We start from the raw sequence: 17346 nt of genomic DNA, 5'->3' as shown, positions 1-17346 counted from the left end.
CTGGATCACATCTACAGTGCTGGAAGTGCCCGTCTCACCACCAACCTCTCTGTGCACATTCACTTTTCAACCCTTTGTGAGACACTAAAGGTGTAAATCTGAGTATTTATCTATGTTAGTCCGAACACCTCTAATAGGTTTGTTTAGTCTTTCCAAGTCATATCTTCCCTTAGATCTGCGGTCCAGGCTCCTAAAATCATCCTAGTTTAACAAACACTACAATGTAGAGGAGAGCTGCACGAACAGGTGTGACTGATGAGATCTGACCTGCAAGGATACTCATGTTTATGTGTATCAGGACAAGCAGGGAAGACCTGGACATCAACTCTGTCAGGCTGCCTGAGTCCTCTCACCCACATCAGCTCATCAACCCTAAACAGGAACGAGCAGCTCATTTCAAAATAAAAGGTTGGAATTGTAAAGAAAACAAACAGAGCTCATAAACTGAAACTGATTTCATTTTTTCAGCTGGAACATTTTAGTTGTTCCTTTTTCAATACATACATAATTATATTTACAGTAAGTCTTATCAATCCCCTTTTCCCTGCCAGTCACCGCCAATGTTCCCTCTAATGTTTCATGTGTCTGAGCGAACACACAAACTCCCTGAGCGTCCCTTGGACCACTGTGAGCAACAGCAGACGTGTGCACTGTGGTCACGCCAGCATCTTATCCATCCAAGTTACATGGTTTATTAAAGTAATCAAATTACAGCATTTACATTTATGTTAGGCTACTTTTAATTAACTGCTTTAGCCCACTTACAATGAAAATTAAAAACAACCTTGTTCATGACCTGTAGCATGTTAACACTATTGGAAGTAAAAATAACTTGAACTCCAATTTTGAAAACACAACTTTATTTTTTCTATTTTTATAAAGCTCTGACTTGTATTATGAGTCTGTGGTCTGGGAGAGAGTCTGTAACTCTGTCTGCAAAATACAGGATTTAATGACCAATGTTGGCAATTAATTATATAGTTACTTCTTCAAAAAAGTAACTGAGTTTTGCAAACAACAAAGTTTGTTGCAATAAATACTGAATACTATCGTTGTTATAAACAACAATACTATTCAGGAAGAAAACCAAACATTGCAGATATTTTATCATAACTCAGGTTTTACGCGGCCGATCAACACAATTTAAAAACTGGTATAAAGTCCACACTTTTTCCCTCAGTTGCTCCGTCTGTCCTGCTCACATCTCCAATGGTTGTACACGTTGTCATTAACGTGGCTTCACCTCATCATCAGCCACTTTGCTCGCTATAACACCGGTGTCGGCACATAAGGACGCTGTCATAGCCTGTCAGCGACGTTGATTAGCTGCGTATATACGAATGTGAATCGCGTGATTGGCTGGACTATCGGATAAGGTGGCATCGTTCTAATCCCATATGGGAGCAGCCAGTCACTGACTAACACTGCAAAACAGAATTGTTGAAGATTTAATTTTTATTTCAATTGAGATTTGATTTTTTTGTGTGCAACACAGATTTTCTGTGTGCAGAGACCGTGCCAGCAGCGCGCAGTTGCACGAGCGCAGCTTATTGGGAACATTGGGCACCACCACAGTTCACTTCAACAAGACTTTACTTCAGATTTGTTTTCATGTTTTGATCCAGTGATGAGAGCCGTTTCCCCCATGTCCAGTCCTTGTACTAAGCTAGGCTAAACATGTCCAGGGCCTGTCTCTGTGCAGCTTTTAATCTGATGTTAATAAGGTAGAAATGGAGGAAGAAGAAAATGACTTCATCAATCAACATGCAGCTACCAACCCAAATGGTGAGGTGGTGGTTAGTTATTACTGTGGTTTATGATCCCCTACATTATCCTACATTCAAATATATTCTCCAGCTACAATAGTGTTTGTGTTCCTAAAAGGATTTCATGAATGTGTTATTGTTCATGTCACATCTGTATGAAACAAAGTGGAAGTGAGGTTTATCCTTCATGATCACAAACTGTTCCAGCATGTAAACCTGAGATCTGTGTGGAGCAGCTGACCTGTACGATGTGCTCAACACAAACATTATTTACCATCAGTTACTGTGTGACTGAACCACGTGGGTGTATGAAACATCGCTTTCAGTTTTAATAGCACATGGCAACATTCAGACCTGAATCTATACAGTAACACTTTGATTTGTTACAGTGAGGAGACTGTTGAAGGAACGATGAGGGGAAACTGTAACAGCAGCAACAGAAACCAGGAGACAAAGCTGAGGTCTGGGTTCCTCTATGCTACACACAGCCTCCTGCTCCTGGACTTTAGTAAACACATAAATGTCTGCAAGTACACTTACTTCAGAAACTCTATTAAACTCATTACAAGTTTACTTCAGCTTTAAATTACTCACAACATCAGCACACATGAGTAAACAAAGTAACTCACAGCTACTGTTCACGTTTAGTCATCTTTAATACAAATATACCTCATTATTATGAATCTCACAGCTACCTGCTCATTGAACTGAACAATAATTCTGTTTGACCATTAAAACAAAATATGTGACTGTAAAAAATCTTCAGACAGTAATTAAGAATCTCCTAAGCAATCCAAAGATAAAGAAAAGTTCACCTGCCAATTCTATAAAGCTTGGTTGTTTGTACAATAATATCATTTAATGATATGTTTGGATCCTGACCTGAGAGTTTCCAGTGTACAATGTGGACTCTGCAGTGCAGCAGACAGAAGCTTCACCCCTGAATCCCGCAGGTCATTGTTACTCAGGTCCAGCTCTTTCAGACTAGAGGACTGGGAGTTGAGAACTGAGGACAGAGCATCACAGCTTCTCTCTGAGAGGTTACAGCCACTCAGTCTGGAAGAAAACAAACAAACAATTAAATCAGTCAAATGAAACATTTTTAATGCCAGCATGCAATACAATTATTGGTTAACTAAATAGCTTCATTAAAACACAACTCTTCTTCTATAGCAGCACTTACTCCTTGTAAGCTCCACCTGCTCCACCTTCTGAGTCAGAAGACATGAAAACAAACTGTAAATCTAGTAGAAACATGATTGGAAATCTTCTCAGATCCATTTGTACATTTAGAGCCTGATCCTGAAATATAGCAGCACGGACATTCACAGCAGCAAAGGGTTCTTGCTGATCTGAGCTGGCTTGGCCCTGGCTTATTGAAGATTAAAGAAAGCAGAATCAGCTGTTCAAACCCCCACAAGGCTGCCAGCTGTGACTGAAACAATGGGACGGGTCGTGACTTCTCAAAATGGGCTCATTGAACGCAGCACGGATAAGATCTTGAAGAAGCTCATGGCGGTCGTGAGTTCTCAGACTTTGCTCTTTGAGCACAAAACCGATAACCTCTCGGAGAAGCTCGTGGCTCTCCAACGGGAGATTGAGAGACGAGTGACGGACTGTTAGATCAGCTGTGAAATTGACATGCAGTTGTTCGCACCAAAGAAAGCCACCATCAGCTCATGCGGCTAACATACCGGCGCCAGCTGTGGTCTCAAGGCTGGAGCTGAACAAATCTCACCCTGATAACAGACGGTGTTTAGACTGTTTCTTCCCATCCTAAGCATGCTTATCCCCTCCCGGTGCAGACGGTGGGTCGAGGGGACCAGCGCAAATGCTGCAGGCCCGGGTGCGCTGTCTACACCGGCTGTCTCTCACCTTTTACCCATCCCTGTTGCTTGTCATGTGTTTCTATGGTGCATTAAGAGTTTTCATGTGCTCTGCGCTAAGGTCATTTTTTTTGTCTGTTCTCAAACTGATCTCCCTGTTGGAGCTCAGTCTGGGGGGAGTTCTTTTTTCTCCTCATCTTTCCTGATGTTGTGCATTTTCTGCAGTTCGGTTCCGAGTCGCTGCTCTAGCGGCTGACCGGCCAGCTACCTAGCCTGACCCGTCTCCCCAATGTGATGTTTGTGTATTGTATGTATGGTTGGAAAGCTCAGTATCCTAATTGCCCCTTGAAAATAAATACAGTGTTCTGAATCTGAATCTGAAAAGATTACAGAAGACGACTCTGTTCAGTAAATATTACGCTCATGCTGTCACCAAATACCAAAGGTAGGTAAAACTCTGGTTGTTGCAGCCATCCAGTATGACATGCTTTGTACTGTCCTGCTGCAGTTTGTGACACCTGGTTGATGAGTTGTGAAGGACGATGAAACAAACACTTCACTCAATGTTTTTCTTCTAAACTGGATGTAATTTGGGCAGCCAAGAGTTTTTCACAATCTATCCCAGCTGCAAATAGGAACACAACAAATAAATAACTTTACCCACTTGGATCCTTATCATTCAAGATTGTGAAAAGATTCTCTACTCAGAGAATACTGGAGATTTTAGATGAGAGAGATGGAAGATGATGAAGGGGAAGAGTTTTCAGAACTTGAGGCCTTTTGTTTTCACTGTATAGGACAAAGAAGACAGGAAGGGAGGGAGAAGTGAGGAGAATAACACACAGGAAATGGTCTTGGGCAGACTCAAACCAGGCCCTGGAGTCATGACTCTAACCTTCAGTACATGGGTCACCTGCTCAGCCAGGTAAGCTACAGCAGTCAGCAGTGTGTGAGTTAATTTGAAGACAATGATGACTATAAGTCAGGTAAAAAAAATACTATCATCAACCAACAAGGGGAAAACAGTGAGCTTGAATGGCCAAGCTTTGACCAAGGGTGGCTCACTCCTCGGTCTTCTTGCACAAGGAGTGAACCACCCTGCATGGCTATCAATGTGGTGCAACCAAGGCCATCATACAGTACAGGCCATCCAAGCTGATTTTAACTTTTCCTCCCAGATACCACCTTAGAAATCATCTAGATTAGGATATGTTGGCTGTTCTAGATCCAATCACAACAAACAGAGAGCTGTTGTGTGTCCAAGGTGAACAGGAAGAATATATACATGCATAAAGTCAATAAAGTCAGAAGGTTTGCTTTAGACTGTGCTGCAGTTTATCATCAAAGACAAACAGGCACCATGCTGCCAACAAATGGCATCAAGTCTGACTTGAAGTTTTTTGTTCTTTTTTTTTAAAATCAAGATTAAATTTTATAGCAACCACAGCAGAGATGACCAGGGAAGGTGTGCTTGATGGGATATAGCTACAACAGCTGGTTTCAGACTGAAGATGAACTGAGGTGCTGCACCCAAGTCTGCAGGTTCAGGGAGGGACAAACATCTGCTGCAACCAGATTGGAGTGAGAGGAGAGAGCAGGCCAACAACAACAAAGAAACAACAAACACACTGTGGAAGACCAAAGCAGAGTTTAGTTTAAAGTGGAACTAAGGATGTTTCTCTGGCTGCCAGGATTCACTGAGTAATTCAAATGCTTTCTTTAATGCAGGACCCACCATGCATGTAAAAGCAAGTGTTTCACCAACATTTGTGACTAAAATAGACCTGCAGTAGAAATGTATCTAGGAGCATGCATGTGAATATAAAGTATCACAACATCAGGCACATGCAGCCTAAGTGTTTAAACAAACACTGATAACATAACAGCAGCAGTGATGATCAGAGTTTATGGTGAATCCAGCGTCTCGAGTTCTGGAGGCATCAAAGAGGTCACAGTTGTATTGGAGAAATCCCAAAACTTTAGGATACAAATTCATACAGAGACAGAAAACCTGGTGAAATAAATTACTGACACAGTTGGATGTTAAAAGTAAAGACATGAGTACAAATGTACTCACAGAGCTTTGTTGGAGGCTTTGACCACTGGCAGCAGCCTCAGAAGAGCCTCCTCTGAAGCAGAGTATTTCTTCAGGTCAAACACATCCAGATCTTCTTCTGATGACAGTAAGATGAAGACCAGAGCTGACCACTGAGCAGGAGACAGTTTATCTGTGGAGAGACGTCCTGATCTCAGGGACTGTTGAATCTCCTCCACTAGAGAACGATCATTCAGTTCATTCAGACAGTGGAACAGATTGATGCTTTTCTCTGCAGACAGATTCTCACTGAGCTTCTCCTTGATGTACTGGACTGTTTTCTTATTGGTCTGTGAGCTACTTCCTGTCTGTGTCAGCAGACCTCGTAGGAGAGTCTGATTGGTCTGCAGGGAAAGACCCAGGAGGAAGCGGAGGAACAAGTCCAGGTGTCCATTTGGACTCTGTAAGGCCTTGTTCACAGCACTCTGGTGAAGAGATGGTTTAAACCACCAGGAGGTTGTTTGTTGTTGTTCCAGCAGATTGAGTCCAGAGTTGATGAAGGTCAGATGGACATGAAGAGCAGCCAGAAACTCCTGAACACTCAGATGGATGAAGCAGAACACCTTGTCCTGGTACAGTCCTCTCTCCTCTTTAAAGATCTGTGTGAACACTCCTGAGTACACTGAGGCTGCTCTGATATCGATGCCACACTCTGTCAGGTCTGATTCATAGAAGATCAGGTTTCCTTTCTGCAGCTGATCAAAAGCCAGTTTTCCCAGAGACTCCATCATCTTCCTGCTCTCTGGACTCCAGTGTGGATCTGTCTCAGCTCCTCCATCATACTTGACCTTCTTCACTTTGGCCTGAACCACCAGGAAGTGGATGTACATTTCAGTCAGGGTCTTGGGCAGCTGTCCTCCCTCTCTGGTTTCCAGCACATCCTCCAGAACTGTAGCAGTGATCCAGCAGAAGACTGGGATGTGGCACATGATGTGGAGGCTTCGTGATGTCTTGATGTGGGAGATGATCCTGCTGGCCTGCTCCTCATCTCTGAATCTCTTCCTGAAGTACTCCTCCTTCTGTGGGTCAGTGAACCCTCTGACCTCTGTCACCATGCCAACACAGTCAGGAGGGATCTGATTGGCTGCTGCAGGTCGTGTGGTTATCCAGAGGCGAGCAGAGGGAAGCAGTTTCCCCCTGATGAGGTTTATCAGCAGCACATCCACTGAGGTGGACTTTCTAGGGTCAGTTAGGATTGTAGTTTTGTGGAAGTCCAGAGGAAGTCGACACTCATCCAGACCATCAAAGATGAACACAACCTGGAAGTCTTCAAAGCTGCAGATTCCTGCTTCTTTGGTTTCAGTAAAGAAGCGATGAACAAGTCCCACCAAGCTGAACTTTTCCTCTTTCAGCACATTCAGCTCTCTGAAAGTGAATGGAAATATGAACTGGATGTCCTGGTTGGCTTTGTCTTCAGCCCAGTCCAGGCTGTATTTCTGTGTTAAGACTGTTTTCCCAATGCCAGCCACTCCCTTTGTCAGCACTGTTCTGATTGGTTCATCTCTTCCAGGTGAGGCTTTAAAGATGTCTTCTTGTCTGATGGTTGTTTCTGGTCTGTCTGGTTTCCTGGATGCTGTTTCAATCTGTCTGACCTCATGTTCATCATTGACCTCTGCAGTCCCTCCCTCTGTGATGTAGAGCTCTGTGTAGATCTGATTCAGGAGGGTTGGGTTTCCTGCTTTAGCGATGCCCTCAAACACACACTGGAACTTCTTCTTCAGGGTGGATTTAAGGTTACGATGACAAACTGCAGCTTGAAGTTCTGAATGAGAAGAAAAATAAACACTCAATTCCAAAAAGAACTAATCTTTAAAACATGTTGCTCCATCTTCCATCTCTGGAAAATGTCTCATTTATCCAGCAGCTTAAATCTTTAGATAAATCCTCTTACGTCTCTGCAGACAGTCAGCCAGCTCCTCCTGCTTCATTCTCATCAGGAAGTCCACTGTGATCTTCACAAACGCCTCTCTGCTGCTGCTCCTCTGACTCTCAAAGTATTCTGGGTAATCTGGACTCAGAACCTTCTGGATCTTCTTCAGCTCGTTCTTCACAAAAGTGATGATGTTGTCCTCCAGCAGCTGGAACAGAATATTTATGAATGAGCCAATCAGACTGAAATCATGGAGCCAAACATCAGATCCATGTTGGACACACTGACGATCCACTGGTCTACAAAGAGCAGCATGGAGATGACTGTGAACAGAACAGATGTAACAGTAGTTGTTGTACATGTACAGACCATAAATATGGAGTCCAGCTGTGTTTGATGCTGCTGGGCAGACTGACCACTGGGAACCTCTGAGCTCTGCTGCTCCACTCTGTGGAGGAACCATGAAGGATTAGATCAACACAGGATAAAGATCCAGGAGTTTCTGCTCAAATAACTTCATCTGAATCAAGTCTGTCAAGTTTTAAACTCTCAGATTGTGAACATATCAGTAATTTTCAGTCTGTTTTCATGGACGTCCTTTCAGTGGTGATGTCAGGGATGATTTTGAAGAAGCTCATCAAACTGAACCATCAGCAGATCACTGCTCCAAAACCAGAACATGATCCGAGTCTCCCTCCACCACCAGAACACCAGCTTTACTAACGTGGTAGATCAGTGTAGTACAGATCAATAACTGATGAGTCATTTGATCAAAATCACTGAGTGCTTCACGTCTGACCCTCTGATGCTTCTGTAGACATTTTGCATATTTAATGAATGTCTGACAGTTTTACATTCATTCTATGAACACAGTGGAAATGTTGTGTTATAGTCTCCATGTTGTTTCCAGCATCATAAATTCTTAAGTTCAGAAAATTAGATTCTTTCTTCACAGCTGAAAAACAACAACATTTATTCTCTATTGAAATCTGCATCGTCCACTCCAAAGGTCACAATCTGAAGGTAACATCTGGTTTTGTTCCCTGTGGTTAACTCTGAGCATCAGTATGGTGGGATTTATCCACTACATCCACACCACTGTGGTTCAGTGTTGTCCTGATGGAGTAACAGCAGCCAGTATGATCCAGGCTTTAGCTGCTGGGTCTCTGTGTGACCTCTCAGACTGTTTAACAGATCAGACACAAAGAGAATCAGAGCAGCTCTGTTCTTTAAAGACAAACATGAACCCACTCAGGTCACACTTTCCCCACAGATATGAGCATCACTGTCCTCAAACAGCAAATGACCAAGTCGAACATTTGGATCTTTTCTCTTTCATCGTTTTCTTTTTAATGAATCTTTGTAATAATCTGAGGATGTTTCAGGTCATATTTATCCAGGAAACACAAACATGTAAAGGAGTCATCACAGCTCTCTGACCTCGTTGCTCCAGGTTCACCACTGAAGTTTGGAGGGAAATCTTTGGACCGGTCACTCCTCACAGACGGACAGCTGGACCCTGCAGACTGTGACCTCTGACCTCTGCAGACACAAACATGATTGAAGCAGCTGTGATCACACAGACTGCAGATAATGCAGCTGTTTCCTGTCAGTAACATCCTCTTAGATTAGAGTTCAGCTTTTTACAGGAAAACTGGACAAAACTGATTTTTGTTACAAACTCATTTTCATTTCCTCTCAGCTCACAAACACAGTCAGACAATCAACCAGAGTCAACACTGATTATAATGTCAGTGCAGAATTATTTCTGTTACTCAGTGAGTTCAGCTCTCTGACCTCGTTGCTCCAGGTTCACCACTGAAGTCTGGATTATGATGTTTGGACCGGTCACTCCTCACAGACGGACAGCTGGACCCTGCAGACTCTGCTCTGTCCTCCTCTTCCTCCATCATCATCTTCAGTCAGTCTGAGAGGTAAACCACAAACACTCAGTGAGTTCACATTAACAGGAGGAACTGAGTTACAGTCGCTGACCTCTGACCTGTCATGTGACCATGAAACCAGGTCAATGTGTCTGTAGGTTCAGTCATCCAGGTCATGTGATCTAAGGAGCTTGGAGAGAAAAGAGACGTCTTTAAGTTTCTGGAAGACGTTTCATCTGAGAAGCTTCTTCAGCTCTAAAACCAAACGGTGGAGAGTCCCAGATATTTAAACCTGAGAGGGAAAGAAAGCATGTCGCTGACCCACCACTGATGTTATTTCAAGGAGGAAACTGAGAGCCTTTGCACCAGGAGCACAAACATCAGCTCCAGCAATGATCCACTGATGTGTTTTTATTCCATGTATGAATGTTGTTATTGACAGAGATGACGTTTGTGTGTCAGTGATGCAGTGACTGTTGTTGTTACCTGTACAGGCTGGTTAGACTCTATGAAACAGATCATACAGATCTCTGCATGTTAGAAGAGACTATTAAAGGTCATGAATGAGACAAAGGCAGGGAGGCGTCCTTTACAGCTAAACAGCAGAGTGAGAGAACAGCCAGCACCTCTACATTTATCACATTATACAGCACATGTATGATACTGACAGGGATGAGAAGAATTTAGTGATTCTGATCCCATCATTGATATTACTTATTGATTCTCAGTAGCTCTGCTCTGACAGTCACCACCATCACTGAGCAGCATATCAAAGACATTTGTGCACATTAACTGCATGTTGTGGCTCAAATGTTTGTGCATGTTGGAGGCATTTCCTCTTTGTTGTGATCAGTGTTGGTCATTACTCAAAACAGTCATTATTACACATATTACACAGAACACTTTAATTAAAAGTAATGGAGTACGTTACTTCATTACTCCTCATAACATTACTTTGATGTTACTGTGTAAAATGAACAAATGAGCATGTAACAACATAAAGCTGAGGTACAGCCCCACACACCAACACAGATCCTGATGAGGTCACGTGATGTTTCTCTGAGTGTTTATGAACACAAATCAAAGATGAAACAGCACAAAGACACTTCAAAGTGATTCTACTGTAGAAACATGAACAGGTAGAAACCTGCAGCCTGACTGCTCATCACTTTGTTACCTGTTCAAGTTCAGCAGCAGCAGCTCACTTTATCACGGTGCTGGTCTGGGGTCAGTGTTTACTCAGCTTTAACTCACTCTGGGTTCTTGGCTAGCCTAGCTTTAGCTTAGTGTTAGCATGCTGTGTGCTAGCTCAGCGTCAGAGCTCTGCAGGTGTCTCGTGTGTAAATATTAATCACAGTGACAGTAAAGGAGGTAAAGGGCTGTGACGTCATCACGTACGCTGCGTCCTCTGTGGGCTCTGACTGAACTCAAAGTACAAACTACAAGTACACAAACACGAACGTAGCTCAGAGTGGCGGACACACTCGGCCTCGTTGGTCCAGCTGTGAGTCCGTTACCGTGAACTATGGAGCGGCAGATTTGTGCTGAACTAAGCTGCACACAGCTGATGTTAGCCAGGAAACATTACACACTGACTTTAATGGAGAGACCGGAAATACAAACACACACAGTTTGTTGTGTGAAGAAATCAAACACGAGCTGAACAAACAGTAAAGTTCCTAAAGACAAACTGTTAAAGGAGGAAACAAAGCAAACTTACAGTTTCTTCACACACCAACAACAAGCTCCACTCCACGAAGTTCAGGAAGTGAAATTAAACTTTGAGCAGGAAGGAAACACCCAAGGAGACGTTTGAGGACAATCAGGAGCATTGGAACACTGTGCTGCGTTCAGGTGCACCTCGGAAACTCCAAACCTCTGGCAGGCTGTGATTTATTTCTGCTGGTTTTCCTGTTTGAAGCACAAACATCCGTCATCAATTTGTTGTTGTTCTTCCTGCAGCGTTTAAATATTTCAGCACTGAACTTATGTTTCTTCAAAGCTCATTTCAACCTATGAATGAAAGTGCAGACTGAGAGTGGATCACATGATGTTTGAGGTGTGTCATGTGACATGTTCAGTATTGTCACACATGTCTAGATTGTCCCTGATATCATAACTGCTCAAACACTGATGATTATATTTGAAGAATTATTCCTGATGGCAGCAAAGTTTGAATGGAGCTCTCTGTCTGTGCTGATTTGTCGCCCTCTGGAGGTCAAAGCACAAACTGCATGATGTCACTGTAACCACCACAGAGACAGGAAGTGTTTTTATGACTGAAACACTGAAATGATGCTAACGGCTGTCGTTAGGCTCACTGACAGCAGTGCTGATGTGTTCATGTCAAACACTGGCTCAGGTCAGACTCCTTCATCCTTCTCCAGCGTGAGGCCGCCCTCAGACCCACAGGAGCTCTGACCTTTGACCTCCTGACCCTAACCATTTTAGTCTTGTTGCATCTTTAAATGCAAATCCTGTGAAATGGTCAGGGGCGGCTCTAGAGAAATTTTCTTAGGGTGACAAAATCAAAGCCTTTGCCCCCCAAACACATATGCAGGTGGTTACATGTGGTTAAAATGATTCAAATGCAGTAAGTATGCACGTTTTTCATATAAATATAGTCTATAACTTAATTATTGTCTGTACCCACATGATTACACACTTTAGTTACATGAAACATGTGAGTTTTGATGTTATGTACTGTACAGCCTGTATATTAAATACATATGTAGCCCAATAAGTATAAACTCCAGAAAGCTACACAACATGGGGCGCTTCATTTACAAACACAAGTCTAACTTAAGTTTCACTGTTTTTGTTAGAAAACAGTCACATTGTTGCAGCTTAAATGACACAAAATGTCAGAAATCTGCACTGTCATGAACAAACATGTAAACCTCATTTTTCATGATTTGTTGGATTCACCCTCTGAGGTCTGAAATACAACCGGACATTTGTGACTCCTTTGAGTTTACGTTTGTATTTCACCCTCAGATTGTTTCATTTTATTTTTTCCTCCTCTTGCTTTGTTTGGTATCTTTTCAGCTCAACTGAATTTAGTTGTTTTTTCACTGACATGCTGCATTAGTATTACTATTACTATTAATGTAACTATTACTGATCTGAAATCACACAAAGAACCTAAAATCCTAGCAGTATTTTTTACTGTAAAAAAACCACAGACGTGTTGGGTAAATGTTTATAACTTGAAATGCAAATATAAATTGTACATTTTGTAAACAGATACAACTATTTATCTAAAAATGCAGCCAATACACCTGCTGTTTTTTCATTTTCTACAACCATTTAAAATAGCACTCACCTTCCTTCATTTCCACAGTGTAACATCCACCCACCTGTGTAAAATCAGAAATTCCCATGGTGTTGTTCAAAATGTGCTCTGGCACAATCATAAGCATCGCTTGCTGCTGAAAACAAGAAGAAAGCCGTCCTGCTATGGGCTGAACCATTTGTTAATGTGGAGGGGGGGACACTATGGAATATATCCAGTTCTAGCATTTATATTCACTGCTGACTGTAACTACGCTCAAACTGTTAAACTTATTTTAATAAACAACACCGTCATATGCAAAACTGGGGTGGCACTTGGGGTGGCAAGGGATCATTTTAGGGTGGCACTTGCCACCCCATGCCACCCTTCTAGATCCGCCCCTGCTGATGAAGCCAACAGGTTCGCTTCATTTGCAAAAAGCAGATATGAGTTTCTGAGGCCACAGTCTTCTGTGGCAGAAGGGGAATCAGGGGAAGCCCTGGAGGAGTCCACCACCCACCAGAAACAGGTCTGAGCTCTCACTGCAGTTGTAAAGGGGCTACACAGCCCACATGAGGCTGAGGGATGCAGCCTTCTGTCAGACTGTCACTAACACAGAGAAACACCCGTGTACACTCATACTCATGGGCACATACACCAATCAACCTAACCCCACTAACTGCTCGTCTTTGGACTGTGGGAGTCAGAGAACCCAGAGAGGACCCAGACATGGGGAGAGCATGCAAACAGCTTAGATGTTGGATTTGAACCCAGAACCTTCTTGCTGTCAGGAAACAGTGCCAACCACTTTTCCACTGTGCTGCCTGTTTGACTCTGATACACCCATTTTTGAGCTCTTAAAAACAGCCCTCCACACAACAGAGACAAACCATAAAGGACTTTGTGGCTTGTAGCAACCAAAGAAAGTTTAAGGTGCAAAATAAAGAGGTTGAAAGGAAAGTAATAAAGGAAACATGTAATTATAACAGTAATGTTGGCTGTGTATCACGTGTGGCATGTCATTGTGGGGCTGGCCTCTGTTGGGATTGAGAATATGTGATGGCGGGGGCAGGGTTGGTTACTGGGGTTTATCCTGATCTCCTGTTTAGTGGAACTGTGCTCCTTTGAATCCACAGCACTAACCTGGCACACACACATAAAATGCATCATTGCTACAGAGCACAGCAGGACTCATTATGAGTGGTGGGGCAGGCTGGATGGTGTTGAGGAGTCGTATCGCAGTGACATTGGCTCCCCTGCTTCACTCTCTCCTGCCCCACTAATGCAACTCACTAATCCCTCTGTCCCCTTTAGGTGGGGCTCACGCTGACAAGATAAAATAAGCTGCAGGACTGGTGGGTGGGGGCTGTGCTGTCAGCCCCCCTGGGTCTGCTCCTCTGTGATCCTCAGTGGGCCAGTATGCCTCTCCTGGTAGCTCCATGGGGGATGGTGTGGTGGGTTGGTGGGTGCCATGGCGACTATGTGCGGACTTCACATTTTTGTCTGCTGTGACAGCTCCTTGATCTGGGCGGGGCCAGTGGGGTGTGGGTAGGTCCTTTGTGGGGCTTTGGACGTTGCCTGAATATTGTCAGGCAGCTGGGTGCTGTGCCTCGACCCTTTCTTCCTTTGCATTTGTGGTTTGGTGCCATAAATGCACAACATAGAAGAGCCACCTCGACGGGACAACACTCAGCGGTTCATCTGTCTCTCTTCCACAGCATGTCTTTATCCTGTCTTCCTTCTCTCACCCCAACCAATCACAGCAGATGGCCCCGCCCCTCCCTGAGCCTGGTTCTGCTGGAGGTTTCTTCCTGTTAAAAGGGAGTTTTTCCTTCCCACTGTCGCCAAAGTGCTGCTCATAGGGGGTCATATTGTTGGGTTTTTCTCTGTATGTATTATTGTACGAGCTACCTTACAGTATAAAGCACCTTGAGACGACTGCTGTTGTGATTTGGTGCTGTGTAAATAAAACTGAATTGAATTAAGAAACAACTCTTAGATTCCTCACATGATTCTCCTGTATTCCTACGGGACGCCAAGGTAATATAACATGGAAGTGTGTCGCAGTGCCTGGTGGCCACATGTTACCCATAAACTGTCAACCTGACCGTACTGTAGCTACGTCCAAAGACTAGTTAAAGATTAAAGCTTTTTGGGGGGTTAAATCTGACATAAATAAAGAAAGAATAACATTAAAGTCGATTCTTTTGATCACTGTAGTTCTACTTTGAGGATATGACGTGTAAAAACCCTCAGTTGTGGCTGGTGGATCTCACATTCCTGGTCTTTGTAATTCCAGTTCAATGAAGCCTCATTTTCACCTTTTTCCAGGTAAATTTTCCCAACTGTTCTAATGTCCATGCTGTGGCATTGTCCCATCATTTGTATTTCCTGTTAATGGATTTTTAATATGGTCTGGGAAATTACTATATATGAGTAACTTCCTGTTGTATTGCAGCTTAAGGCCATTGTCACTGAAATAAAGCCTGAGTTGTAATAGTTTGCATCCAGAACGAGGAAAACGAAGAAACCCAAACACTGCTCAGTGGATGAGTCCGTCCTGGAATAAATACCAGGACAAAACTAAAAAGAAGAGCTTGTTTCCTCGAAGCAACAACAGAAAGCTCTTTGTCTCTACAGATGTTTCTGGGAAACACGTTAACAATATTTAAACATTTGTTCTTAATAAACGTTTTTACTTAATGATGCTTTATGATATTTCTATCTGACCTAATGCAGCAGCGTATCCACATGAACTCTGCAGTGTTTCTACCCAGAGGCCACCGTGGTCCTTCTTTACTAATGCTGAGGGTTTTCTCCCAGCCGTGATAGCCTTTGACAGGTAAACTGAGTCATTCCAGCCCAGTGCAAAAATAACCTCCCTGTCTGCTCTTAACTTCACGCATCGATGCTAAAACGTTGCATAACTGAACCTGCAGACTGTGATCCTGTAGCTGTCGAGGAGAGGGCTTGATGCCGTCCATCTTCTGCTCAATTAACAACGCCTGCAACCTTTTGAGCCTTGGTCCTGCTACAGTCACAAATATAACATCATCACTCTTTATTTGATCCACTACACTGCTGTCATTTGTCTGTTATGGCCCCACAAGGTCACTGAATTCTGTCATTCTTCTCCAATCCATGGTTTTCAGTCACTGGTGGGCAACATTACTCTACCACGACTGCAAACAGTGGACAGTTGGTAGGTAGTCCTGCAGGACGCCTGTCTCGAGCCAAGGCTACTTGGAACATCTCTCCATGGAGGAACAATGAAGACATGAAGAGAAACTATAAATCTTTGGGACTTGTGCTCCAACAGCTTTGTTTAAAGGCCTGAAAGTGGCGACGTCTCTCCCAGAGCTCCAGCTCAGTGACATCTATGTGTGCCTTGTATGCTTCAGCTGACGCTGCTGCCAGGATGAAAGCTGTCAAACCGAGCACAGCTACATGTTCCACCTGGATGGGTAAATAATGTGTTTGAGGTGAGAACAATCAGGAAAGCTCGCCAGCGGCTTTACTTCCTGAGGAGGCTGAGGAAGTTTGGCATGAACGCCAACATCACCTCAAATTTCTACAGGTGTGCAGTCGAGAGCTTGCTGACGAGCTGCATCACAGTTTGGTACGAAGCTGCTCTGCCAGCAGCCGTAAATCACTACAGAGGGTGAAGGCAGCAGAGCACATCACTGGCACGAGGCTTCCTGCCATTCAGGACATTTATCTCCAGCGGTGCCTCCATAAAGCACACAGCATCATCAAGGACCACAGCCACCCAGCACATCAGCTGTTCTCCTTGTTACCATCGTTACAGGAGTCTGTCTGCTCGGACTACAAGACTCAAAAACTGTTTCTACCACCAAGCCATACGACACCTCAACCACAACACTTAAACACACACAACACAGCACTCAGAAGCTACCTGCAGCTTCACAAGTACTCTGTTTAATCTGCACTGGTCACTCCACTTTATTGTCATTGATATTTATATTTAAAAGTGCAATACTGAAATTTTCTGCTGCTCATTCCTGTGCAATGTCCCATCTGCCCTCCCGTCATATTTCTCTTCAAGATTTTCTTATTTAATCACTAGTGTACATATATTTATAGATACAAATATATTTAGTCATCTTTTCTCTTTTACCATGTCTCTCTAATATTTGCTCCTTACTATTTTTCTATTTTCTTTATTATTTTATTTTATTATATTTTCTCCTACTGTATCAAGCTGCCGAGTGACTGCTGCTCGTCAAACACATTTCATTGCAATGTTGACCCTGTGCTAACTTGCATATGACAAATAAAACTGAAAACTGAAAAGAAGAAACTGGTCGTTGTTAAAGGAAAGGTAATCTCCACATAAGCAGCTTAGATGACCTTCCACGTGTAAATCTTACAATGTGTTGACTTGGACATGAACAGTGTAGGACCAGAAAAGTCCCAGCAGTGTTCATTTGTCACATTAATGTAAAATGAAGTCTTTTTCTGGTCTCATCCAACCATAGTTAAATATGTGCCAACTGATTCAGTACGTTTCATGTAGAAATATGTGTGGCAACTTTTTGTTGCAGCAATGATCTCAAAACACGGGGGGGGGGGGGGGGGGGGGGGGGGGCTAAGATGAATGTCTGCTGTGAG

At 43.3% G+C, this 17346-nt stretch overlaps 2 protein-coding genes across 2 annotated transcripts in view; both read right to left on the bottom strand.

The window, feature by feature from the left end:
• LOC146577274 (protein NLRC3-like) overlaps positions 1-17346 on the bottom strand; it is a 276198-nt gene that overhangs the window by 156018 nt on the left and 102834 nt on the right. The window lies entirely within an intron of this gene.
• The window catches only part of LOC146577275 (NACHT, LRR and PYD domains-containing protein 12-like), a 138933-nt gene that overhangs the window by 18770 nt on the left and 102817 nt on the right, over positions 1-17346 (bottom strand). The window contains exons 2-7 of the mRNA XM_085252751.1: positions 9355-9484; positions 8998-9099; positions 7927-8005; positions 7579-7765; positions 5670-7449; positions 2649-2822 (exon numbers count right to left, since the gene is read on the bottom strand). Coding sequence (XP_085108877.1) covers positions 2649-2822; positions 5670-7449; positions 7579-7765; positions 7927-8005; positions 8998-9099; positions 9355-9473 — 2441 coding nt within the window. The 5' untranslated portion in view covers positions 9474-9484. The remainder of the gene's footprint in view (positions 1-2648; positions 2823-5669; positions 7450-7578; positions 7766-7926; positions 8006-8997; positions 9100-9354; positions 9485-17346) is intronic.

The sequence above is a fragment of the Mchenga conophoros genome, linkage group LG3 (genome assembly GCF_057382185.1).
Source record: "Mchenga conophoros isolate Kocher_MC1m ecotype Shallow Benthic linkage group LG3, M_conophoros_male_GT1.1, whole genome shotgun sequence".
Taxonomy (NCBI): domain Eukaryota; kingdom Metazoa; phylum Chordata; class Actinopteri; order Cichliformes; family Cichlidae; genus Mchenga; species Mchenga conophoros.
This window is presented reverse-complemented; position numbering and strand designations above follow the sequence as displayed.